Raw genomic sequence first — 27,479 nt, forward strand, 5'->3', positions numbered from 1 at the left:
AATCTTAGCTACAGGTTTTCCTCCATCCCTACTTTTTTTATTTGTGTTAATTAATAAACCTATACTCTAAGACAGTGGTGAAGTTTGCTCTTTCTGACAGTAATCATGAGGTTTAGACACCCAGCTGTCAGTAAAAGCAAGTGGGAAATAAATTTTGCTTAGATCTAAATTTTTTAAATCCCTTGTTTTAAATACATTCATGATACGTATACAGGTAATTGTACACACAAAACACGTAACGTGCAGTCTTTACCCGTATATTCTGCATGGACAACTTACCCAATAAGTTTACAAGGTTTTGCCAATCTTAAGCGTTTTAACCACATTCTTTTCAGTAAGTTGTTTTGGTTTTTTTATTAACATTTTACTAAGATGTCACCCTATTATTACCTTTGCATCAAAAGAACTCTAAGCTCAACTTTATCCCCCTGTCATACTGACTCAACATTGTTCGAGGAATTCAACGCTTGTGATGATTGGAAGCATTTATAAAACTGCGAAACAGGGCCTGCTGGCACAGCTTCAGGATCTTCACTTTGAAGATTCTTGGTCCAAGATTATATGTAATGGGGAAACTTTCACAAGCGATTCTAAGAACTCTGAGGGTAGATACCGGGTATCCTGTAATTGATGTCCTGCACTGTAAACCAAAAAAATAATATTTTTTTTTAAACAGAAGATGGAACAATGCAATAATTTTGCATTGCTATTTGATCTGCCCAGGCTTTTCCTGCCTAGAAAGAGTTAATCTGAACATTAGTTTTCTTTCTTTAGCAGGAACTATGCATTCCCTGATCAAATTGCATGAAAACACAAAACAATAAAAAATGGTGTCCCTCAGATTTACTGAAGCAAGGGGCAGGAGCCACATGAAAGAGGAGCCCCTGAAGGGCTGGGCACAATACCCTTTCCCTGCCTTTCGGATCAGTACTGTATCCAGCCACGTATTTAACACCCTTCATCCCTCTCTGCTGTGTTGCCTTTATCCAACAGCAACCTTGAAGCAGAACTTTACCCATGCTCAGAATAGCTCTTCAGGAGGACATGTAAAACCGTTCACCATCTGAAGAGGTCAGCAATACCTGGAAAAGGAACACAGAGGCACCGGAGGACGCCTGCCACCCTTCCAGCTTGACCTACCCGGAGCTGCTACTATCCAGCGTTGAAGATCCTAAGGCATTTAGGCTCATCTCCCGTTCACATGTACGTGAAGTAGGTCATGAGCAACGCTGGCTACAATCTGCCCCAAATTATGTTTACTACCTAATTTTATTAAGTTTATCTTTCTTAATGATCATTTTGTAACAGGAGAGAATAAGCAGTCCCTCGGGATCCTGTTCTGTTTCTCTTTGGGCCTTTTTAGTTTGTTAGTTTCTCAGCCCTTGATGTCAGCTCCCCACGTACATGGAATCATATAAATCACAATTTTATCTAATCCGCATCTTTTCTAATAAAAAGAAAGCCTATTTCTCTCTTAGCATTACGTCAGTATTCCTCTTTGAAGTCCCACGGAGCTGCATCCGTTTCATACCAGAGTACAAAAATGACCGGAGCACAGCAATCTTTTGGTCCCCTCCATTCAAACCCTTTTGTTCCTTTTGCCATTATCCATCTTTCCCACAAATCCAGCTTGACACCTACTAACACAATGCACAGCACGCTGGCTCGGGACTCACTGTTTACGCTACTCTTGACACTTCTCTTTTCCCTGCCCCCTACCACCTCAGTGCTTTATTTATTCTTCTGACTTGTGCCAAACACTGAAGTCATAGCCTGAGTTTTCAGTTTACTCACATCCCTACCTCATTTTCTTATTCTATAGCTGCCTCCTCCCTTCCCTCATAAACACGATCAGGTCTGAATTAGGTCAGTCTTCTTCATACCTGCCGTGTATTTACATAATGGACAACTGTAGTTTATTTTCTTTTCCCCGCTCTCACTAAAACCTGGCAGCTCTCAATGCTCAGTCCTTGTGCCTTTGCACATCATCTGGGAAAGTCTGGACTTCACAGCGACATGGGGGTTAAGAAATATGAAGCTTATTTTGGCTCTGTTTTGATTCTGACTCCTAGCAGCCAACTTGCCTCTTTCAAAATGTCATTTTTCAACAAAACCCACAGGCTTTAAGACTTTAATTCATCCCAAAACTACATGCAGATGAGCAGGCTCCAGCCAGCTCTCACTTGCTATGAAGCCAACATGCTAATAGAGCTCCATCTTTGCTTTCAAAACCTCATGACAGGCTAATTAATTTAATAGTCCAGACTTCTCTTTGGTTAGCTTCAGTTCCCTTCCCAGAAAGCTTCCCCTAGCTCTTTATAATGTCTTGAAACTGGTTTTCACTATCTCAAACTGTTACTGTTCTTGACAGTCAGTCTCGGGATTTTCCATGTACCAACCTTTTCCACCACCAAGGCAAGCCAGACGCTATTGGGAGAGAAGAAGGAAAAATAAGGAGTGACAGATCCCTTTGGTAAGTCCCCAATACCTCCAAAACCTGGTAAATAGGACATTATTCTGCTGACAATAACACCCTCAGAACAGGTACAGGGACACAAGATAGCAGGCTACATGTCTAACCACAGTACCATGGGGCAAGGACAAACTTTCTGAACCTTGTTTATCAACCGCCAATCAAGTTTGAAAGCATTGGCTTGGGTGAAACACTCCGAAGCGCATCTGTCTCCTCTAGTTACCGCAAAAACTTATGTGCTACTTTACCACTTTTCTCTTTTATATATATATATTTATTTAGCTACCTATATATTTTTTTTTTTAATATTGGAAGCACTGGAAGGTAGGAACAGTCTCTTTTTCCCACAGACTATGGCATTTTACGTTCAGTACGAGAACTGGTTAGAAATTCAGTGAAGTTCTCAGAAGCTGCACTGTTTCCCTCTAAATTCGCTACTACTGATACTGAATCCTTCACTGAGAACACCTAGAAAGTCCATGCAGGCAGGTTTTAGACAGCAGGAATCAACTTTATCCCCTCTGTAATAAAAGTGACTGTAGTAATTTTCAAACTACAGACACAGTGAAACATCTGTGGGAGTTAAAACAAAAAGCACACTAAAGATCAGTGAAGTCACGGGAAACTTAAGTCCACAAGAAGGCTGCTACGTATTTCTGCTTCTAAATAGAAACAAGATTCTTTGAAAAAATCTCAATATGCCCCCACTCAGGGTCACACAGAACAGCTCAGAGCTGATGAGAGGATGCAGCTCTAGTGGCCACCATCACCAGATGATGCCATCCACAATAGCATAATATAAGGCAGCATACTTGCAGGTAGTTTAACAAAATAATTTAAATGCCTTTCATAGGCATTTATCAACAGGGTTTTTTCCTTGCCATCCTTGCAAAAGGGCAAGAAACCAAGAGGGTTTATTACAATACTGATTGGTTCCTTGATTTTTGCACAGATTCTGGTATTTGTAGGTCTTCTCTTGGAATAGGGCAGTATCTCATCTTGTCTGAGTGCAAATGGAATAAATCTAAACATACTTAGAGGTCTTTGGCACAGTAAGCTATTTTTTCAATGGGAAGTAAAAAACACGTTTTTACCAAATTCAGGACACTATGGAAGAACATGAGGGTTCTCTATTTGCATTGAAATCAACCATCTTAATACAGTCTGTCCTCTTCTGCTCAGAAGACTCTTACTGAGTTGTGAGAAAAAAAAAACAAACACATCAGAGCCTCAACTTAGTCTTAAAATACTATCTTTTTCTATATTACTATCTAAAAGATCCAAGACAAAATTTCTCATGTTTAGTCTCAGTCCAAGACCAATTTCTAAAGTCTAGCTTTCTTCTTTCATCACTTGGGCTTTTTTATTGAAATTGAGTTTAGAGGGAAGAAGGGGGCCACCACAGCCATTTTATAGTAGTAACTGTATGAGCTGGCACACTATTTTTAAGAACCCAAGGTGCCTCTATCATGTCCTCACAATTTACAGGGACAACCACCTACCACATTTTGGACAAAATCTGGTTGATGAAGCAATTTCTATGCTATTGAAAAAGCCTCAGCCAAAAATCTGTCCTATGTTACCACTGCATCTTTCAACTCCTTAACTTTGTTTCCAAATCACATTTTTGGGGGTCTTTCAGAAAATAGCAGGTATTTCTGAAATGACTGATCTCTGAGGAAAAAAAAAACAAAAACAAAACACCTCAACAAACAAGCACAATTTTGGAGTATACTATTTGTGAGTTAGAGAGAAGAGTGAGCTCTCAGTGCTGAGGACTTTTTGTCCAGACGGTGGTTGTCAGACCACACTTCAAGAAGAGAGGCCAAGAACTCCACAGTGTATATCCCCTGGAAACAAATCCTGCTTGCTCATCTACACAGGCTGTGGCAACTGTTGGCCAAGGGCAGGGTTGGGCTGGGCAAGCAGAACATGGAGCAGGCCCCCCCACCTGCAGCAAAGCCCATCTCCCTGTCTGATTTCTCAGTTCCAGCACAGTGAACAATTTTGGTAACAGATGGCAGTAAATCCAGGAGCGCTTGAATTTTCTGAAATAATCCACCAACACATACTGGAGTAAGAAAGAGCGAGCTGCTCCAGACTACGAAGTACCAAAGCAGTCCTGAATGGGGCAGACCTACCTTCTGACAGGCATGAAGAAAGATATTTTCTTCGCAGCTCCCCTCCCTAGAGGTCCTCAGCATATAATTCACTTGATAAGCCATGCATTAAAGAAGGTGCAGGGAGAACAGCATCTGGATCTAAAGAAGGCTCATTTAGTTGAAACTTAGCAACAACTCCACTTTCAGCCCCCAGGGAGGAAAAGTCAGTGTAGGTTGTCATTCACAAAATAAATCAATCTACAGAATAAAAATTGGCTTTTCCACCCAGTCTTACCAACAGCAGTCAATAGTTTTACACAGAGCATGTGTGCTTTCTTACATGGAAGCGTCATGGCTATGCTCCAAACTACTGGTTCCATAGGAGCTATACGGAGAGGTTCCCACGGCCAACAACACCTTGGGGACTTGAAAGGAAGCTACAGGAATTCTTTGCTATTTAGAAATGCACTCCCTTCTCTTCAAGGGAAGGCACAAAGGAGAGAGGTTCCCATGCAAAGTAACATGGGTAAGGTTGCGCTGTTAGACTTTTTGAAGCCACATCTCACCCAGCTTCCTGAAACTGCCTTGAATCCCTGCTGAATCTTGCCCTCACTAAATCTTCATGCAAGGCACAGAGCTTTGAGTTTACTCTCATTTAATTGGGCTCAATGTCTAAATATTTTGAGCATTGCTTGGGGAACAGCAAAGGAAACCTGGCAGCAAGAAGTTGAGAAAAAGGGAAGAAAAAAATCAAGGCTCTGACCCTTTGAGAAATCAGGGAACCAAACAAGCACCCTACTGATCCTGCAAAGTTTAAGGGATTTCTATCAACAGGCATCAAAACCCAGTTCCTAAAACTCATGTATAATCTCCAAAATAAAGCCCCGGCTGCTTCCCACCAAACGCATCAATTTCTGCCTAGATCACATAGAAATGACATGCTTAGAATGGAAGCCATAATTAATAGTGTTTCAACAAAACAATACATGGGAATTTAGCCATGTCTCTGCTCAATTGAAAGGGAAGTCCTACAGCTAAAAATCTCAGCCTTCCTCTTGGGGACAACAGAACAATGAATCTTGCTGCAGAATGACATATTCCAGGCAATTACAAGAGCTTCAGACCTCAAAGCCACACTCTGAGCATGACTGGAACATAAATAGATTAGCAATTGCTAAGGATTGCTCTCCTCCTGATTTGGAAAGCATGTTCCCACTTCGCTTTTGTAGCCTGTAATGATGTACAACCATTCTCTTAACAAGAAAAGCCATTTCACATTTTTATAAATATCCCAAATGCTTCATGTTACCCTTAGTTACCCTTCACCCCTCTGTTCTCTACACTGCAGACGACTAAATGGAGTCATGTTTTCCAGTACATTACAGTCTTGCCTTAAGCAGAGTAAACCCCATACTACTTCCTTCACTTGCATCACCCTCCAGGCAGGTAGAGGAAAGATAGGACTTGTTTTGCCCTGGAGCTCCGGTCAAAACCACTCCTCTCTGATCAGCAGTCTTCAGAGTCAAAGGGACGTGGCAAGGGATGATTCTAGGTTCTGAAGTAAATTCTGAAGTAAATTCTGTGAACATTAAATGATAACCTATGGCTCTCTGAAAGTGGTTTACAAAGCAAGTAGCATCTCTAAGTCTGATGCATTGAATGGGAAAGCGTCAGAGCAGCACAGAACTGCAAAGCTATTTGTAGAAGGTCACCCAGCAGTTTATTATCAGAGCTATAAGTAAAACCCAGATGTCTCTACCACGGTTCTTCAGGCAGCCTTGCCTTTCTATCTCAAGCTGCCCCCTGCCCTCCCGCCTCCCCCCCCAAAAAAAGGAAACCCAAACAACCCCAAACCCCCATTTCCATCAGAGCAGGCTGAGCTAGGTGCACTGTAGTCCTTCACACTGTCTACCAGCTGGTGTAGGTAGCTCACTTCTTCGAATGCTGACTTTTCTGATCTCTGTTCTGAGAGCAGGAGTAAATGCGCTTTGCAGTACTGGGTATCCAGTCTGAAGGCTGTTAATGCCATTGGGGAATTAACTGCCTACAAGTAGGCACCACAATGCTCTGCTTTTACAGATCTTCAAAAGTCTTTTACAAGTCTTCAAAATTATGAAGGCACCACTGCTTTTACAGATCTAACCTGAAGGTCCCTACATAATTTTGAAGACTTAATTCATGGACCTTGCAAACCCATGCTGGTCACACGAATACTTTTAATCATCTGGCCAAGGCATCCATTACTCTGAATTGCTAAATGCCTGCTATTCTTATTGACCTTTAAGATCAGCACAGGTACAGAGGTTCTATGTGTATCAGACTGTGATTCCACAGTATTTAACATGAGAGATACAAGTCACAACACCCTGAACAGTAGTACAAATTTCAATGACATCTGGAACACACAACCACCCTTCTGTCAAATCAGTGACATGTGACATAGATACGGCATTTATGCCAACTATGGGAAAACAAACGATACCCAACTGTCATAAAGCTTATAAAAATATTTGAGCACATATTTAAATAAGTTTATGCGGCTACATCATCTTGTTCTGACACCAGGAGCTCTAAAACGGGATTTAGTATCTAACTGAAAAACAGGCTCAAGGACCAATATATCACTGCTTGGTTTTGTGCCTGCCCTGCAAAAGCTGGACATTTAAAATCTTAATTTGCTTCAATAATGAAGAAGAAACCTCTCTTCATAAATCATAATTGGTGTTGTCCCACTGGCAATGTGGTGTCTAGTTCAGTAAGGTCTTTATCCCAGAGCCGAAGTACAAGAAGTTTTGAAGATTGCAGTGTAATAGCACTAGCTTCCTGTAGAGCCTTGAGCTATACCCTTTTAAAAATCCATACTTAATTTGGTAACACTGAAGAAAGGTACAAACTTCAACAGTGACAAAGATTAGAAATACTTGCCTTCATGATAAATCAGTAAAGATGCTTTTTTTCCACCTCCAATCGCCTAATAGTCCCTTTGCATTCTCTGCAACCCTACTGGCATATGATGCAGAAGGATTGTTGTTATCTAGGGAACCTAGACATCTGGCTTAGATGTTAACAACAATAATACTAATATCAATGGTTATCTATATTTGGCAGTGGGGGGACAGAACAGCATGTACCACTCCTTAGGATATTCTCCAATTACCCAAGTAAAACATAAAGCCAGCTAAAGGAAACTTGGCATAGCCAAGGCACCCTGCACCTTGCTCTCTGGAAAACTGAAAACTGCTCAAGTCACTTTAGCTCCCTGTTTTTGCTCCTGTATATGGCTGCATTAAAACAAATATTTTTAAGCAGTGCTGGAAGATGCTTCCAAGGATGAAAGAGAGGCCACTTATTTATGTAAAGTCACCTTAGTTTATGGTAGGTACTCCTGAATTTTTTGTTAATATTCAGAAGGTGGTTATTTAATAGCCCACTAATGGAATTAGTCTCTGGTTTTGCCCTTTAAGCTCTATTCTGTGAATAAAAATTATTAAGAGAAACAGTTCAAGCATGTTCCAGTATAGCTACCACGTAAAGAAATACTAAAGACAGAGTCAATTGCATGCATTAATCTTTAATTAGCAGCATCAGAGAAACTATAATCTAGTAGCTAGAGTACTGGACTAGCTACAAAAAGCCTTCATTCTAATCCCAGATCAGACACAGATTTGCTATGCACCTCCCATGAGAGGGGGAAAGAAATACCCCTCTCCACTCTTATTTTCCTTGTTACCTTTTATCTGCCTTACCTACTTATTTTTGCAGTAGTTGTAGCAGAGGCACTCTCTACATGTGCAAAACTCCACACTGGCTCTGCAGCATTGGGTGAGCAGCCCAACTGCTGATTGCAATTAACAGCAATATCAACATCATCTAACCTATCTCAAGACAGTTTTAAGTCTTTGGTGTTTCTGTAACGCTCTCAGAAACCTTACAGATAAAGCAAAAAAAGGCAGCCTGTGGGAAGAAATAATAAAAGCACACAAATTATTTCCAACAAAAACATAGCGCATCTTTGAGCAATCTCCCTCACTCCCACGATTGCTATGCAGTCCCCAGGCTGATGATGTATGAACCTGTTTTCTTGTTGGCTGATTTCTGGACATCCAACTCTACATCTTGGCTAGCCTCTCCAAAATGGATATTCACCACTAAATGACAGCATGATGCAGCCAAAACAAAGCTTACGCCTCTCCTTCCATTAAACCCCGTCACCTCCCTTTCAAGCAGCCTTAGGTTAGCACTCATTCTTCTCTCTCCTGCATTCCCCACATCTAAGCTGTGCCAAACCTTGATGCTTTCCCTCTGCAACCACAGCACCTCTAGAATCTATTCTGATAGTGAAAGTTCTTTTTCTCACCCTTATCTAACTTTCTCAGAGTCCCCCACGCTAATAGACACTAGTAGACACAAAATACTACCACCGCCATCAGGCTCCCGTTCTTGCCATTAAGGGACACACACCTTTATTTCTCCAGACAGGTTCCTGACCCAGTCAACATTTGCAAAACAAAAAGGCAAATATGTTCTATTTAGAGTGATTTTGCATAACATACGCTATCCAACTGCCTCAGCTTTTTTTCCCCTTTGTCAATAGGAACGTTTTTTTCTCTATTTGTTACGCACCCACCAATTTCTGAACACACATAACCACTTACTGGAACATGTGGCTGGAAAAGCACATGATCTTTGCAGCCCATTCCCAGCTGGTTCTGCTACCCCTCCCCCCAGTAACCTCTCAATAAAATTCCCTTTCCTTTCACCAGCTGAGAGGCAGGAATGCACAGCTCAGTAGAATGCTGAGGTTAAAGCAGAGCAGTTCCCTAGCTTTCAAGGAGTGTTATGTCTATCCGCATACCAGGACAAAAAACCCCCCCTACTCCTCATGCAACCAGCTTGCCCTAGGTTGTCTCTGCATTCAGATATTTGGCTCTCCTTCCCCATGGTAGATAAAACACTCCCCACAGGCAAAACTTCTTAGTAAGCACTCAGCCCTTTGATCTCAGAAGCAGCTGGTGCACAGCTGCTCCCCATTACTTTTGCAAAACCTTTTGCATTTTTCTGTCCTCCCAGGCAGGCACAAAGGGCAAGAACACCACCAGCAGCCATCTTACATTCTCATGCAAAATTTTTTTCTCTCTGCCTCATGTGCCCTGCCCAACTCTTCCTTGAATTACTGCCCACCTGGCTCAGTCCCAGCTCTTCCTTCCTAACCTGTTCCCCAAGCATGCAAGCAATGCCCTCGTGTTCCTTTTCTCAGCAAGTCTACCCCGTGCTTGGGAGTCTCCTGGGGAGACAAGAGTATTCTGTCTGTCCTTACAGACCGTAGGGAACAGACTGTTGTCCCTCATCCCAGGAAAATCTTCCCTCAGTTGTTTGCAGGTGGTAAGAAAGAAGTCAAGTTCACCCCCATTTCTCTTCTGTGCAACTACAAAGCCCAGCAAGCACAGGAAAGCCAGCCTCCTAAGAAGCAGGCACACCTGAGGCACACCTCAGGACCTTGCTAGGAAAGCATGGATTCGATTAATGCAGTATCACCTCCCAGAGCTGAAGAGCAGACCAACTGCAGCAACTATTACCAGCACAAGATTTTCAATGATACTTTGTACAGGTTTAAAGAAAACAGAAAAGCCAGAAACCAACTCAGCATCTCAAATAAGTAAACTGCAAGAACCACACAGGACTTTAATCCCTTCCTTAGATGGAAAAGCCATTTTAAACAACTGCTAGAAGACAACTAGGGATTGTAAGAAGCAGCATAGCCAAATAACTCTGCCTGTAACACTGAGCTTTGAGAAATATTTACAGTCCCTTGCCTATGTAGATAGGAGGAAAAGGGAACTGTTGATCAATGTGATGCGATTTCCCTAATCCATAAGATTAACCTTAATACTCACATGCCGAGTAGAACTGATAGAGCTGAAAAGCCTGCTTCTTGGCCCGCTTTCCAGAACTGTCTCAATGAGGCTATCGCTGTGTACCCACCAGCACTTCTGCAGCAGCTTACATCATCAATGATCCCAAGGTGGTCTGCAGCCAGGTGCCAATTAGAAAAAAATCACTTCACCTGGTCCTACTGCTGACATTTCAGAGCCAAGGCCAACAGATCTGCACTCCTGCTGGGAGTAGTATGAAGCATATGCATAAGACTTCATTCCTTTCTCTCAGTTAATAAGGGAAACAAACTCACCAATACAAGATTCTTACTTCTAGATGCCAGTTGTTTTTTTTCCAAGCAGTATATGTTACACTTGTTTGTGTGCATGTATACACATTGAGGGGGTTAGTTTTACTAGAACATGACAGAAAGATGAGCACATTTGCTGAAGTAGCTACAAACTTCATTAACTTTTCATAAAGATTTAAGATTTTTAACTTTGTATTAGAACTTTTGCTGCAGGTGTAACTTCCAGGAAAAGCCCAAGCTTTTAAGAGACGTTCTGATCAAGGGAAAAAAGGAAGACTCTTCTGGTTACTAGTCTCTTTTGTGAAAGTTGACACTGCATAATCCCTCAACAGACACTTTCACAAGCAGACTTTAGCCATCAGCTGAAGCCATTTGCACTGATGCATAGTAATGAAACACAATGTTTTCGCCGGCCTGGTTAAATATTTACTAGTCAAGTGTCAAGCCAAGAACTCTCCCAGACTCTTGTCCATTTGTTTGTGATCATGCCAGTCCATGCCTGTAGATGAAACAAGGTGGCACTTCTGCTCCTGGTAACCTACTAGAAACATCTCATGGCAGGATACTTTTGAAAAACAATGTTATGATTTAGAAAACTGTTCGTGGATTTGTCAGAGTCATGTTCATGAAATGCGTAACAAAACTTCAGCAAAAGGGGTTATGTTTAGTGGAGGGGTACGACAAACAAATACCATCCAACTAAATCATCCAGGATGATTCTCCTCACTGAAGAGAGCCAGTAGACAGATAAAAAAAAGAAAGCTCAACTACTTCCCATGGGCTTTCTGCTTTTCTGTGCCACTCACCCCGATAGGAGATAATGATGTTTCCACTACAGCTATGCCCTAACTTCCACTACCACACTCTTGCTCCATCAAGTGAACAACTTCCAGGTTAGCTAGCACTGCACTGGTACTTTAATGATACATACCCACTCCATAAAACAAAACCCAAATAACGTCCATCCCTGCTCCCCCCAAAAACACCATCCAACCTTTCATGGATTACAACAGGAATTAACCTGGATTCTTTATAGCTGCCTGTGCTCTCAGCATTACTGCTCATTCTTAACAAAACCCGTCTCACTTCAACTGCATTGTTTGAGGGGATATCCATAGAGTTCTTCACAGAAATGTGTCTGCAATAACATGACAGTGAAATCTTAGTTCCACGAGTTGTCCTGTAAGCAAGAACCACAAGCTACTTTTAAAAGTAGATACTTGGTGGTGGGGTGAGTGTGTGGATGTCAATTAAGAAAGCAAACAGCAGCCTTTTGCATCGCTGTTGAAAAATCGACTTCTGACAACCGAGATCCGCAAAATCACAAAAGCAGTTCAGTAAGCCTTTACTTTTTCCATGTTCAATGGGTGCTCCTCCCATTGTCACGTACCTCCTTTCTCTTGACCTTTCTTCTCCTCCCCCTACCAAATTATGGAGAACGCTTTTTTTTTTTATTTGCCACCACGTAGGCTGAAACGTCTAAACGTGAATTTGAAGGTTCTACAGATCTTTAATGTAAAGAAAGAAAATGCTGAAGCCCAAAATGAGATTTTCCCCCAAATATTTTAGCCAGCAATCTGTAAAGCTAACTTTCAAATTCCAAAATTACTCCTGGATAAAAGGAAACCACCTACAGTCAGTTCCTGAGAACTTAAACTCTCAAAAACATATATTTTTCTTAAAGTTAGAATTGTGAAGTCTTTCAGAACGCACTGTATGACAGTGAAGAAACAAAAATCCATTCCTTCCATTGTAGGTCATCCTTTAACGGCTATAAATAATTGAAAAAAAATATACAGCCTCTTAGTACTTGTTACCTATACTTTTATAAAAATTATCTCATTACATTTCTATACAGTAACACGGGATTATTAGAAAACTTCTTCTGTAGATATAGCTTTATGGAGGACAATCGTCATTAGTTCCTACAGCCATCTGAAGCCAGTAGTCCAGATTTCTAAAAATTACAAAGTTGTACAAGTTCTCTCCTCCCTTGTGGAAACCATGTTCACTTTCTCTCCAGGAAACAGGGCTGTCTGCAAAGCCATGCACAGTTAAGGTCAGCCAATATGCCAGTTTTGGTTCACCAAAATAGCAACTGCAAGGAAGAAGACAAGGTAGTCAATAATTACAATGGAATAGGCAGCATGTTCAAGTATACAATATAAAGTAAATATATAAATTTTAAAAATCAAAGACACAGGCACTTTAGTGAAAATTTGTAACTAACAGTTACAAAACCCCCTGCTTTAGTACATAATAAATAAATTCAAAAGAAAATATTTTATCAGAAGACATTAGGAAATTAAATAAGGTTGACTCTTGATTATTCCTACCATACTTTTAGACACAGCAAACCTGGAAGTTACAGCAATTAGAAAAAGTTCTAAGTTGTAAAGTAGCTGTTCTGAATTTCCTACAGCACGCACTGTCTTTCAGAAAATAGAACACTTGCTGAAAACAGTTGCTATCAGAGCAAAAAAGATGTTGGAGGAAGAAATATATTCAGGCTATGCTTGACACAAATACTTTTACCACCAGAAAGGAAATGGATTACAAATAATCAAAGCCAGACATTATCCACTGCTCTTTAAAGTAGAGAATAAAAGCCAAGGAAATTTGTGTTCCAACACTAGCTTACAGAGGCTTTCTGCATGAGACTTGAAAATTGCTCAGAGTAATGATCATATTCCAGACAAAGAAACGGCAATATTGTCATGCGTCAGTGCTACAATTCTTAGCCACCAAGCACTTTAAGAATTGTCTCACACATGCAGCAAGGAGCTTTGAGAATTTGCTACCAGTAGCACTAATATAAAATACAAACAGTTACCACACTGATCCATGACACACCAGTATCATGCAGTTTGGTACCGAATTAGAACTACAGCTACCCTGGTCAACACTATCCAGTGTCCTATATTACAACATTTGATTCAAAAAACTTACTATGAATTAATTTATTGTAATGGCATAATAACCTTGAAGTACCTTGAGATACTTTTTTTGGTATCATAAAGGGATTTCAATCACATTTTCCATCAGTAGTTAAAAATACTACATCAGACATATTTAAGGGCACCTGATTTTCATAGACAGGGAATTAGAAAAATGTGGAGCTCAGTAGAGCCACTGTTTCTTAGAAATTAAGACAAAAAGCAAAGTCATTACTAGAATACAGAGCAGGCATTCTCATTTGGAGTATCCAAAACTGTTTATTGCTTTTTTATACCAATGTTAAGCTTCCAACTCATTTCCTAATTAAAAAAGAAAGTCTTCGTTTTGTATATTTTGCTATTTACCTCCAACAGCACTTCTGAAAAGTATTTAAAAGTGATTCTAAAAATTATAAGTGTTAAGAGTACAAATATTTTAGTAATGTACTTCTGTTAGCCCTTACCATAGCTGCTCCAATAAATGAATTATCTTCTCAGGAATTATAAAGCCCGTGATTGTGCACAAAAAAGCTTTTTCCACCACTGTGTTGGGCTGAGGACAGCAATAGGTTGATAAAAAGCTAGATGATTTGTTGTCTCTGGAAATAAAAAACAAACAACAAAACAACTAAAATAAATATACTTTAAATCTTCTACAGTAAGTCTGAGTAATCAAAAATTGTACCAAACAAGTAGTGTCTATGTATATAATGTAAATTAGTACCAAACCAACTAATGGCCAAGCAATTAATACACAAGATGTCATAGTGCTGTGGATTAACCCTGGTAAACACCTAAACACCACACAGCTACTCATTCACTCCCCCCCTAGTGGGATGGCGGAGAGAATCAAGAAGGGTAGAAGTGAGAAAACACATGGGTTGAGACAAAGATCATTTAAAAGTAAAGCAAAAGTTGCATGTGAAAACAAAGCAAACTAAGGAATTCATTTACTAATTCCCATTGGCAGGCAGACCGTTCAGCCATCTCCAGGAAAGCAGGGCTTCATCTTGTGTAACTGTGACTTGGGAAGACAATTGCTGTAACTCCAAACGTTCCCCCTGCTGCTTCTTTCCCCCAGATTTTTTTGCTGAATGTGCCACCATATAGTACGGGATATCCCTCTGGTCAGTTGGGGTATGCTGTTGTGGCTGTGTTCCCTCCCAGGCTATTCACTGGCAGGGCAGCATGAGAAACAGGAAAGACCATGTAAGCACTGCTAAGCAATAGCTAAAACATCCCTGTGTTATCAACACTGTTTTGGTCATAAATCTGAAACACAGCACCACACAAGCACCAGTGCACACGGGTACCCCCAAAACCACAGAAAAGTTATTCAAGATTTACAACAAACACTTAAGTGCATAACAGATGTCCCACTTACAGAAATGTGCCTTTCTTAATTCTTATTTAGCTCTTCCTTAAAATAAATTTTGGCTTTCCATACTTGAAACGTATTTAAAGATCAAACAAATTCAAATACTCACAAGCTAACTTGATTCCAGACAGCACCTAGCCACTCAAACAGTTCCTCCGTACTGCAGGACTCGTCTGGCTTCCCTTGGAGTTCATTACTTTCTAACACTGGACACTGCAAGTCCCTTAATGTGCTGAATGTTATTTTTGGCTTCAGAGCCTGTATTTGGTTCTTTGAAAAGTATGACATCAACGTTGATCCCTCTGCACCTTAACAACACAACATCACAGAGAGCTGTTACAAAACTACTAAACAAAAGGAGCACTGAATACATGAAACCTTTGTATATGTTTACAAGAAAATGCAGTGTGTAATCTTCTTACATGCTGTTATCTTTGGCAAAAGCCATAGAATCTTCAACTTCCTTATCTTCTTTGAAATAGAACAGCGCAAGATCCAACAACTCAGTATAGCTCAATAAAATTACTATTTAACTATCACATACAGATTTGTCAACAGAAAATTCAAGCAGAATGAACTTGGCAACTAATAACATGAACTTGTTAGAAAGAGGAATTCAGACTGTTCCTAAAAAAGGAACACATGAAAGGGAGTAGGAACACAAGTTAACTGCTCCCTGAGACAAAGTGGTCTCAGAATCATGAACAACTCCAGTGGAACAAATTCCCACAGATCTCAGGAATACTTTGCAAAAAGCTATAGTGTCGTTTAAATTCTCCCAGAACATGCCTTCACAGCTGCAGAAAGTTTCCCTTTTCATTGCCCGAAAAGGCACTCTGTCTTCTATCCAGCGTGTCAGGTTATTGGATCTCTTAGCTCTCTCAGCTGAGGACAAGAATATGTAAGAATATTTCCCAGATGTCCGGTCCCATCACTATAGACCACATACTTGATTTCCTAGGTGTGATGGCAAACTATGGAGCCATAACGTTTTTGAGAAAGGCTCTTGATTTACAGTACATTAAGAAATCATCTTCAGATAAGGTATATTTGGAAGGTGATTTTATCCCAGAAAAAATAACAGAATCGGTCATCAAGACCAGAGACCCTCTTACCCACCTGGCTAAGGTGTCTGCCATCCCAGAACACCATTTTCCCTGAAGAGTGGAAAAGTGAGAAGGTGACTACAGGTTTGAGAACAGATTTATCAATGATGTCAAGATGAATTCTAGGATAGTCTGCGGGACAAGGATTGAAGAGAGAAGGAAGGGGGGAGTACAGAGAAATCAAACTATATCACAAATCTCACTTTACTAGGATCAAAGAAAAAAAACAAAACAAAACAAGAGTAATAAGTCTTCAAATGCAGTATGGCTGTAACAGATGTACCTTGATGTACTTCTGGGAAAGGTCATGTTTCTTCAACTCCAGTAAGTAATCCAAAACAGCAGCCAAAATTCTAAAAACCTAACCTAGACTAAAAACCTAACCTAAGCAAGCATATTGCGAATTAAGAGGTATTAACCAACTTCCTTTTTGAAGCAGTAAGATAACTGACCTGGAATCAATTCTCCTAAATTTGAAATTCCAGACAATGTATTCTATTTTCATATAGTAATAATGGGTCTCTAGGTGACCAAGAAATAATACCTTATTCATGAAAAGTCTGAAGTCCAGAATAGCATTTAAATACTGCAGGAAAGGCACGTATGAACAGAAGAAATTCAAGAACAGGATAGAGTTCGCTACAGAATACGATGTCCAAGACTTGCTATCCAAAATTATGGACTGCCTAAACTCCATCAGCCATATTTATCCCATCAAGGACAATCACATGGGGAAGTAGTAAAAGGAGGGCTAACTTGATCCTTTTTAGTCATCCTTCAAAAAAGGCTGTCCAAGTACCGAAAGGCACAGTGACAAAGACAAGCAGCCACTGAATTCTTTTTAATTTAGTATCTTTATACAGATATACTTAAGTCTGAAGTGTGCTAGAACAGATCATCTTCCTTCAGTCTGTACTTTCTATTGGGATTTGTTAGACTAGCAGGTTCAAAGAATGTATAATATTGCCCTAAAATTCTTAGTCAAATATAAGAAATTATACATTTTGAATCCTCAGCTATAGTCCTAACTTCAAGGAGCCTCAAACACAACAGTCAAGACTCCAATTGAACAACTCCTCTAGCTACAGCATAGCTTTCCATGTCAACAACAACCAGGCACATTGTCAAAGTTTGCAGGCCAGTGAATTGCAGCCAATAAACATTTAAAATTGTCATAGAGATTACAGCAATAAAAAAGAGAAGAAAAGGTTGGTTTGCCTCTGTCATTAAAGACGTGACACACTCCGTATTCCTTTTTTCTGTTCCTCCTGGAGCCGGAACCACTAAGTGGGAAAAGCAGGTACGAAAGCAAAAAATCCTGCTTTTGGAAAGCGACACGAATGTTTATAGGTTTGCAGCAATGCTGACCATAGCAAGAAACACCAGTTACCAGCAGGAAGGCTGAAAGCAGAATGTTCACAGAGGACATGGATTCTCTCAGCAGAATCTACACGATGCCTCATGTCTACTAATAAAAATCTATAAAAGTTTTACTTTTGTCAGTACAAAGGAACTAAGAGTCTTTAATGTGTTATAAGCACGAGATTACTGCACAGAAAGGCATTTAGATTTAACTCCATATTCAGGACATGATTGACCTGACCCGGTTTTTGGATGTAAAAAAGTGAGGAAAAGGAATGCTGTTCTTCCTGAATGCTTCTACACTGGCAGCAACAACCATAAGAAATGTACCAGCCCTGGAGGCATTTTGCTATCTGCCCAGGGTCAATAAATCCAAACAAGCTGAGCCTGAAGATCCGCCACCTTAGTTGCATTTATGTCACCGTTTGTGGTAACAACAGCATTCACTGTGAGTCTTTCCTGAAGACTACAAGGACGGGTATTGCAAGCCTTTAAACGATTTCCGTATGACAAACAAGGAAGGATTCTTGTCGTATGATTAGTACTTAAAAAGAGTGAGGGGAAACATGAAGGACTAAAGTTCTGGGGCATGGGATGCTGCTAAAGGAGCTTCTAAGCAGCTTTAATTTCTCAGATCAGTAACTCTCTCTCAGACTTGGTCTTGAAGAGCCAGGAAAAAAACACACTAAGAGCTATGCAGCTATGATGAAGAAAAGCTTTTTTTTTTTTTGCAGTACAGACTCCTGCAGCTTTTGTCAATTATATCCAAATGTGACATATCGCTAGATACAGCCTGTTCTGAGGTAAGACAAGCAAGTGAGGACTTTGGAAAATGACCCTCAGAGGAAGAACAATACTTAAATCCAAGAAGAAAAATTAATGTAATTAGAAAACAGTAGATAAATGAATGCTAGAAGAAAGGTGATTTGAGACAATACAATTTCTTATAACAACAACCTCTTACTCTGCTCCAGTCTCACAGAAGTGCTTGAGAATAAAATGGTAAAATAGCAGACTGCATGTACCAGTGTAGATAGCATATGACGAAAATAGGGACTCTGCACATACCCTTTAACTACTGATGAAATGAAAGTTCCCCATCGCAAGTACTACACCAAATATGTAACTTATGTGTATTAATAAACAAAGTCAAAAAATGTGTGTTAATAATGGTTATGTATGTCACAAATTTATAAAGAGGCAGCACTATCAAATAGGCTAAGTTACACCAAAAAGCCTGGGCAACAGAGACAAGGAAATGAAGCAACTAGTCTGTCTCCTATGAATCCCTATTGTGTTCCTTAACTGAAATGTTCTGCTGTGTAGGAAGTAACATACACCCCAAACAAATAAACAAAACAAACAAAAAATCCCACATGAACGAATTTTAATCCGATTTTTCCCTCCACTGAAAATACATTTGAACAATCATTAGAAAAGAACAGTAAACTAAAAATATTTGGACTTCATGTTAGTTATATTTTAGTTTTACATTTACTTTTATTACCTGTATTATACCAAGCCAATAGGAAGTCAAATTCTAAAGGTTTCTTTTCTTTCAAGGCCCAAAGCACTCTGTTATGTTTCTTGCTATCAGGGTGAAAGCCGGGATCAGTCAAGTCAATAGTTATAACTGCAAAAATGTAAAAAATGCAACAGTTACTCAATTGAAATAAATTTTGATATTAAAATCATTAAGAACTAAAAGAAAGAAACCAAAGAACATTAAACTTCCTTTTAACATATACAGCATCTTTATAAAGTATTTGATTATGCAAATATGATGCCCCATTAGGTAAGTAAATATTCACCTCCTGCTGTCCTTATTTTGATATAATCTGGAGCTGTCTTCTAGTGACTGAAGAGAGATTCCTTTTGTAGTGGCAGTGACAGAAGTCCCAAAACAGCGCCTTAAAAATATCTTGGTAATTAGGCAAGCTATTAGCACTAAAAAAGCTAGGATTTCTAAAATCAAAAGCCACGTATATGGCAACGACACTTCTCCAACCGTTTTTTAGTAGATTAATTGGTCCCAGGCTGAAAGTTACATTTATTTTTCCAAGGGAAATTTCACCATACATTTTACTTGGCAAACTGAATAGTAAAATAATGTCCCATTTTGCCAAAATTCTTATTATACATTACAAGTTTCCCCTTCTAAAGCTTTTATGTAACTGTTTATCAACTATTTATCAGGTTCCAGTACATCTAAGATGGCATAGCATTCATGTTTGTGTTTTTTTAAATTGTTTACCAAAAAAAATAACAAAAAAATCACACTCAGTTTGTCTGTTAAAAAATTACATTTTCCAAGTACTTGGTATATGGAGACTACCATTTTAAATATGTCAAATGTAATACAATTCTCCTATTCAAGCAAGCAATCTTGAGTGAGGCTCAAGACTGTACAAACAACACAATGAAAAATCCAGAAATTAAAAAGTTTATAGAATACCCAAAAGATCACACATTTATTCCCTCATAGCTGCTTTATCATTTGGGAAAAAGTATTTTTTCCTCTTCACATAATACTTCTATATGCATCTGGAAAAATAAGACCTAAACAATAACCTATTTTAAGGAAAGGAAAGTTTCAGCATTGCTGGTTAAACATCCTAACAAGATGCTTCAGTCAGATCTGAAATAAGCACTGTTAACATAAATAATACTTACTATATCTCATTACTTTTTTGCCAGAATACTGAGAAGGGCGACCTTGCAGTCCAAGTTCCTCATAGGTATCCTTATCCACTGATAGAATTAGTTTTCCTATGAACAAAATAAACTTTAATACAAATAATCTTCTACTTAGTTCTCTTTGAAGTCTTCTGAGAATCATATACCTTATACAACGTTATCTCTGGATCAATGGTATTACTAATGTAATCCAGATTCATTAGTTCCAGTTAAATGGATTACCAGATTAACCCTTAAAAAAAAGATATAACTCAATTACTCTTTTTTTATCAAAGAGGTCTTTTGAACTAGAATGAGAAAAGTGTAATATTATTCCTGAGATAGTTGTAGCTTTTTTAACTGTACTGCCTCACTTCATTGCCTCAATTTTTTCTCCACTTGTCCCCTAGCATTTTCTGTGTCATTGGTTGAACACTACATTACACTAGGGCCTGACTTAGTAAACATTCATGCATGCACTGCTCAACTAAATATACAAAAGCAGTTCCTCCAACTCCAATGGGACGACACACGCTGAGTAAACTACGCTTATTAATGATGAGCAAATATGTGCTGGAACAACTCCACTTCCGTGTTCATAAACCAAATCTGGCAGCTGCCACTTGGTACAGAACTTCACACAACAGATCTCTACTACAGTCTTTTGGTTCTGCTGTACAAGTAACAGTGTAATATAGACTACAAACAAATAAGGTTGTTGCTGAAGATTTCAGATGGTGACATCACCAGGAACTGTAATGCTGCCTCTGTATTAATTGTGCATAACTTGCAATAATGGTATCATACAAGCTCAAACGCTATCAAGTATCAAGTATCCGTTTTGCTAGGACTGGGCTGACAGAGCACATACAAGAATCCCTCCTCTGAAGAATGTGAGTTTACTTGTGTCCTGTCATATTACAGCGTGTAAGGCTAAAGGGCTGATAGACCAATTTGTGTTTCTATTGTATCTGATATACTGTTAAATGGGAATAAGATGACATAACTGAAGCACAAAACAGCTTTATTATTTTCTCTGCATTAAAAATCCCACCTGTAACATTTTTTCATAAAAATGTGATGGAACTGCAGAGAATTTTAGCACATTTCATATAAACACTGAGTATTTTAAAAGCGTTCCCTAAGCAGTGCTGATAATTTTCTTTTTTGATACAAATTCTGTCTTTAACACCAGTAGGAAACAAGAAGTTGGAATGCAATGTTTTCACAAAAATAATCCTCTGTAGCAATTGCAATTACGATTGAAGCACGGACAATCCGATACTATAAGTGAGGATGACTTTTTTTATTTCCTTCAGATGAAATAAAGAATTTAACAACATGAATGAAAAAAGTAAGTTAGAATGAATATTTTTCCAATTCAAACATATTTCCAATAAAGATGGCAAGTACAGCAAGCATTACATTTTCCAGTTTATGTCATTCCACATGAAAAAAAAAACACAAACAAAACCCAAGACCAGAATCAATATGTATGTATTACTGAAACCAAAACAAAACATACCATTTGGTAGCAGAGCTGCAGTATTATCTTGATCAATTTTTGTGTTATAGGTAAGCGCGTAGCATGAACCTTTAATAGTAAAGCAGAAAACCATGAGATTACACAGTCTCTGAAGACAGACATAATACGAAAGATTCACCTCAAGATAATCAAACATACAAAACCACCATTCGAATCACTCTAAACCCTTGTGTTTTCATCAACTTTATTCCACCTTCTCAAGCCAGGCAACATTTTGTTACTATTTTTGTAAACCTTGGACTGGCACTATTTTAAAGGGCCTGTAATACAGATAACATTAGCAATATGCCCCAATACGCAAACACTTTCCTTCCACCTGCGACCTTCCCCACTCCGCAAATGGAACCCCACATTTTCTTCCAGACACATTTCCGTTATTAGCTAACATGAAGACAAGGTGGAAGATGCTCTAATTACTAACCATATTTTGTAGCATTATCTGCCACAACCAATTTTGTTCTTAAAAATACAAGTCAGATCGTGTAAACTCAGTGTACATACGTCATACTGCTTCCATAAAACTAATGGTACAAAAGCCATTAATGAGACTAAAGGAAATCAGAGTCCCACATTTAGAAGGTACTGGATCTCATTCTCCCATCTCACCCACGTGTTCTCTTTTCTCCTCTGTTTTCCCTTTAAAACTTTTTTTCTCCTGGACAATCAACTGAAGGGTACAACATTTATCATGAGCCAAAGGAACGGGGCCTGCTCGATTAAAATGGCATGCACTGAGTATGCAAATGCAAGTTGGCTTGGCAGAGGCTGCATCTTTCTTCACATCGTCTTTGCTCTTACTGTGTAAAGATGAGCCGCCGCAACTCCATTAGCAAAAGAGAAAAAGAAGCAAGCATTTTTTTTCCTTCTTTTTCTCTTGCTTGCTGTGGTACACAGCTAACACAGCTCTGTGTTGAAATACGAAGGAATGAGAAAGGGAGAAGGTAGCCGATTTCTGCAGCAATCTGCATAAAGATGAGGTGTAGAAGAAACAGGTGCGAGGATACATGGAAGCCCTCTTGATAGCTGGTCTGCAGAATTGAGATGGAATAGGGAAAAATGAAGAGGGAATAATCATAGTAGTTCTGGACCCAGTGGGTATAAAAAAATGTTGACACACCACAAAGCAGTAAAAAGCAGCTGAAGAAATTAATACAGAATTTTCTTCATATTTTCCCTCCCTTCCTTTAAAATACTTTTCAGAATAAATAATAATAAATGGATTTTACCGTGTTATGAAAAAAATACACTATTGCTGCATCTGTCACATTCTGATTTCCTTCTTACCTTTCTTCACAAAAGCATCAATGAATTCGTGAGCGACCAACTCATGAACCGATAAATTCCTCACCAGGTAGTACTCTCCAACATCCGCAATGCTACTTTTCAGCACTTCAGGTAGTATGCCACATTCAGGAATCAAAAAAGACACCTATTAGGAACATATTTGTAATGTAAATAATATCCTAAAATCTGTTCTGGAAGAAAAGCAAGAAACAGAAAAGAAAAACTCTACTTTTCAAAGACATCAGTATATCATACCAAAATGAGATGAAGAAAAAATAATATCAGGTTACTGTCTTCAAAAGGTGTCAATTTGCACATGCACTAACTACATTATTTGGGGTTTTTTTTTTTGCATTTTACGTGCACTTACAAATGCATTTACAGCAGCATTTGAGGTGTTACATAGAGGCATGATTTTACACAGCATCAGTTACTTAAAGATCTTGTTTCACATCATTAGAAATTTAGCTTGATGTCACACTGGAACATTTCCTTAAGCCCTTGATGGAGGAAGCAGTTACAATTAAACGCACAGACTAAGCATTTACATAATCTCAGTGGAAAAGCGAAGACCAAAGTAGAATATAAACCAGTTTTTGAATCAATGCATTCTACTCTGCAGAATATTTTGGAGGTCAGAAGAGCTGACCATCAGAATAAAGAGATGACATACCATCAGAATAAAACTTGAAGACGTTATTATTTTCAAAAATGTCATAAGGTGTCTGTTAATGCTACAACTTCTGTAGCAGGTTTCTATTTTAAGGTAGGAAACCGATTTTCAAAACAGATGAGCACCTAGCTTTTCTTACTAAACTCAGCATTCAGTCTTTTGATCCAATTGCCTACCTTTAATTTCCTTTCTGTTTAAAACCTTTCCTGTACGCGTTTCATAGATCAAGTCCAGGAGACCAGGGAAAACAAGGTTATTACATGGACAAGTACCAAGCTTCCCAACCACTAGGCCCAAGCAGCATAAATGTCTGTCCTCCTGCTCTTTCTCCCTCCATCCCTCAAAAAACGTTTTTCCAAAGGCTCTCAGAGAACAGGTATATATCTATCTTCCTTTGCACACATATGCAACAGAAGTAACAACAGACAGATGAGCTGCCTGCCACACAAGCAGAAAGCTTTCTTGTCAGTTGCTAAAAAAATTACTAGGGAAACATCGAGAGGATCTGACTGAAACTTGTAACAGCCAAAGAAAGGAGAGCAAGCTGGCAAAAAATGGACTTTGCAACATTAAGTCATCCAAAACAACGAAGCAGTTGATGACAGCATGACATCGGACGTGCTAGAGTGAGTCCAGAGGAGGGTCACGAGGATGATGAGAGTGCTGGAGCACCTCTCCTATGAAGACAGGCTGAGAGAGTTGGGGCTGTTCAGCCTGGAGAAGAGAAGGCTCCAGGGAGACCTTACAGCGGCCTTCCAGACCTAAAAGGGCTACAGGAAACATGGGGAGGGACTCTTTATCGAGGAGTGTAGTGATAGGCCAAGGGGTAGCATTTTTAAACTGAAAGAGGGTAGATTTAGATTAGACTAGATATTAGGAAGAAATTCTTTACTGTGAGGGTGGTGAGGCACTGGAACAGGTTGCCCAGGGAAGTCGTGGATGCCCCATCCCTGGAGGTGTAGGGGCTTTGAGCAACTTGGTCTGGTGGGAGGTGTCTCTGCCCACGGCAGAGGGTTTGGAACAAGGTGATCTTTAAGGTCTCTTCCAACTCTAACCAGTCTATGATATTTCAGGTGAAGCAGGGACAAGATGAGAGAGGAGACTTCCAGGGTACGCCTGCAGCCCAAAACTCCCCTCAGCCCCTCACTACTCGGACGCGCAATCTGTGGGTCCCGCTCCCTGTGGGAGCCCCCGGCCGGCGACCGGCCGCCTCCGCGGAGGCCCCTCCTCGTGCCCACCGACGGCAACGGACATTAACGGCCGTTAACGGCCGCCCCCTCCCCTCCCTTCCCCGCTCCCGGCTCGGCGGGCAGGCGGGCGCACTCACGCGGCAGTTGTAGGCGTGGTCCCGCACGTGCGCGGCGTGCCGCGAGCGCGGGTGCCGCGTGTGGCCCTTCTCGCAGACCAGCAGGTGCCGCGGGGCCTGGTGGAGCCGCCGCAGCGGCGGCACCGGCATCGACATCCCCCTCCGCCGCCGCCGCCACCGGGGAGACAGCGCCCCCAACCACGCCGCCCAGAGCGGTGGGGAGCGACCAGAGAGAGGGGCGCGGATGGAGCTGCGCGATGAGGTCACTTCCGCGGAGCGCGGAGGGAGTGGAGGTGTGCGCGTGCGCGGCCCTGGCGAGGGGGCGGCAGCCATGACAGGCCTCGCCCATTCCCTCCCCGCCCGGTCCGTGTGGGATCTCGGTGCATTTGGTCCTCTCATGTTCAGAAAAAGCCCAGCGGGAGTCGGGCAGAAAAACCCACACGGGTTTTGTGGTGCAGGAGCTGCAGTTGGAGGCAGTTACCGCATGTGCGTGCTTCAGGAGTCCCTCTGCGAGCGGGAGCCGGGCCCCGCAGGTGTTGAGGGGGAGTGTTGTTGCCCCCCCCAGGGCATGTTTCCTGCTAGGGGATGGTTTTAGGAGACATGGACACTTGGGAGGGATAAAACGGACAGGTGAAAGTGTGTCCTCGAGTGGCTGATGGCACTGAGCAGCCTTCAAGGCATCGGGCAACCAGCTTCCTTCTACCCTACGGAAACTGAGAAACATGTAAATGCCATGACTGTGCAACAGGCCACTACCGAAATACAGTCCAGTTTCATCGGGACCCCGGAGAGATATACTGAGACACTGAATTGCTGCTGAAAGGCTGTCGTCCATTACATCTCTGAGCATGTTTGTAGTAATAGCTGCAGTTTTAAAAGATCATGAAGAAGATCGCGTGTCCACTGTCACTCCAAACAGGGCTAATCAGCAAGCATGGTGCGCAAGGGCTCTGGGATTGGGCCCTGCTTCTGATGTGTCCTCACTGCTCATTTTGTACATTGTATATTTTATAGAAAGCATATACGGAAATGTCCTCTTTCCACCTTCCTGAAGTATTTATCTTCTCAGTCCACTAGCTTCATGGCTCCTGATTTATTTTTAAATGCTACCACACAACTTTCTTGGTACTTGCTTTTTCTGTACGCTGTACAAGGCTGTATGTAACCTTACTTAAACCACCACTCAGTCTGTTCACCAGACATCCATCAAGCTGGCAAACTTGATGCTCAGTTTTGATTCCAGTTTGACAATAGTCGTTCCAGAGATCTCAAGCTTGCCCTAGGGAGATCTTGACCTGCTTTTTCTACATGTGACATTCGATATTAACACTTAGGGGTACATGAGTTTGGTTATTTGTGTCCCTTAGGTGGTTGGATGCCAAGAGAAAAAGTTTGTTCAGTATAGATTAGTAGAGGAAATTTGTTTAGTATAGAAGAGTAAGGTCATTTGTTCAACAGCTGCAGTGCTTTTAAATAATCAACTCTAATAATCAACCATCAAATTCCTATGATTTCACTTGTTCACCGGCTACATAGCTTGGTGGTTTGATATCATAACTCAAGCGCTTTTGTTCACTACCTGGTCAGTAATTGTCTGTTTGGCTGAGGTAAATAGGTAGCACGTAGGTTTTCTAGATCCGTGTTTCCACTTTGGTGAATTATTTTATGGCTCCAGCTTCAGCAGTCAATACGCCCAGGCTCTGCTTCTAGCACAGACTGCACTTTTCTGGTGCTCTGCCTATGTTTGGGTCTGCCTGATGTTGCTGACTTAATAGCTATAAATAGCTAGCAGTGTGAAAAGGCTGGTTCTTGCAAGGCCTGTGTTACAGAACTGAGCTTGCCCAATGGAAAGAGGGATGCTACCGAGGAGTTATTAGTTCAGTGCTTCTCGCCTGTTAGGCAGATTCCGACCCACTTGTTTCAGGGCACAGGCTTTCCGAGTGCTTGTTTACTGAAGTGACATCAAGGCACTGCTGCTCTGAACTTGGTGGCTTGTATCCTCCAATGCATGAGACTGAGATGAAGCTACACATCATGAGGTCACTGGCACATTAACCTTTGTGGAGGAGGGCTGAATTCTGTGCTTACGTTTCCTGTATAAATTGAATTAATTGGATTATTATGAATCAAAAAAAGGCTGTGCAATCACAGTAGCCTTCTAATTTAAAGCATGCAAACATTAATAGGAAAAGCACTTTGTGATTAATGTCAGTTATTATCATACCCGCAAGCAGAAGCCTCTGTGCGCAGACAAGCATCACACTGCGATGATCAGAAAGCCTGTTTTACTAAAGGGGTGAAAAGTTCAAGCCTCTGATCAATAAGCCCAGAGATACAGAGAGAAAATTCAGCTGTACTCAAAGCAGCCTGTGGAGTTGGGGTTTTTTTTGTGGTTTGGGGTTGTTTTTGTGAGCTTCTCTATGCTAATACAATTTATGCTTTCTACTAGGGAT

At 40.5% G+C, this 27,479-nt stretch overlaps 1 protein-coding gene across 1 annotated transcript; it reads right to left on the minus strand.

The window, feature by feature from the left end:
* Positions 1-8,159: 8,159 nt before the first annotated feature.
* Positions 8,160-25,416, minus strand: RPP40 (ribonuclease P/MRP subunit p40). The gene is made up of 8 exons (XM_054192561.1): positions 25,048-25,416; positions 23,048-23,192; positions 21,743-21,811; positions 20,215-20,310; positions 19,049-19,174; positions 15,183-15,381; positions 14,160-14,294; positions 8,160-12,857 (listed from the first exon to the last, which is right to left on the minus strand). The coding sequence occupies exons 1-8, from the start codon at positions 25,357-25,359 to the stop codon at positions 12,659-12,661; spliced, it is 1,281 nt and encodes a 426-aa protein (XP_054048536.1). The 5' UTR covers positions 25,360-25,416; the 3' UTR covers positions 8,160-12,658.
* Between the last annotated feature and the right edge of the window lie 2,063 nt (positions 25,417-27,479).

This window comes from Rissa tridactyla, chromosome 2 (assembly GCF_028500815.1).
Source record: "Rissa tridactyla isolate bRisTri1 chromosome 2, bRisTri1.patW.cur.20221130, whole genome shotgun sequence".
In the NCBI taxonomy this organism is placed as follows: domain Eukaryota; kingdom Metazoa; phylum Chordata; class Aves; order Charadriiformes; family Laridae; genus Rissa; species Rissa tridactyla.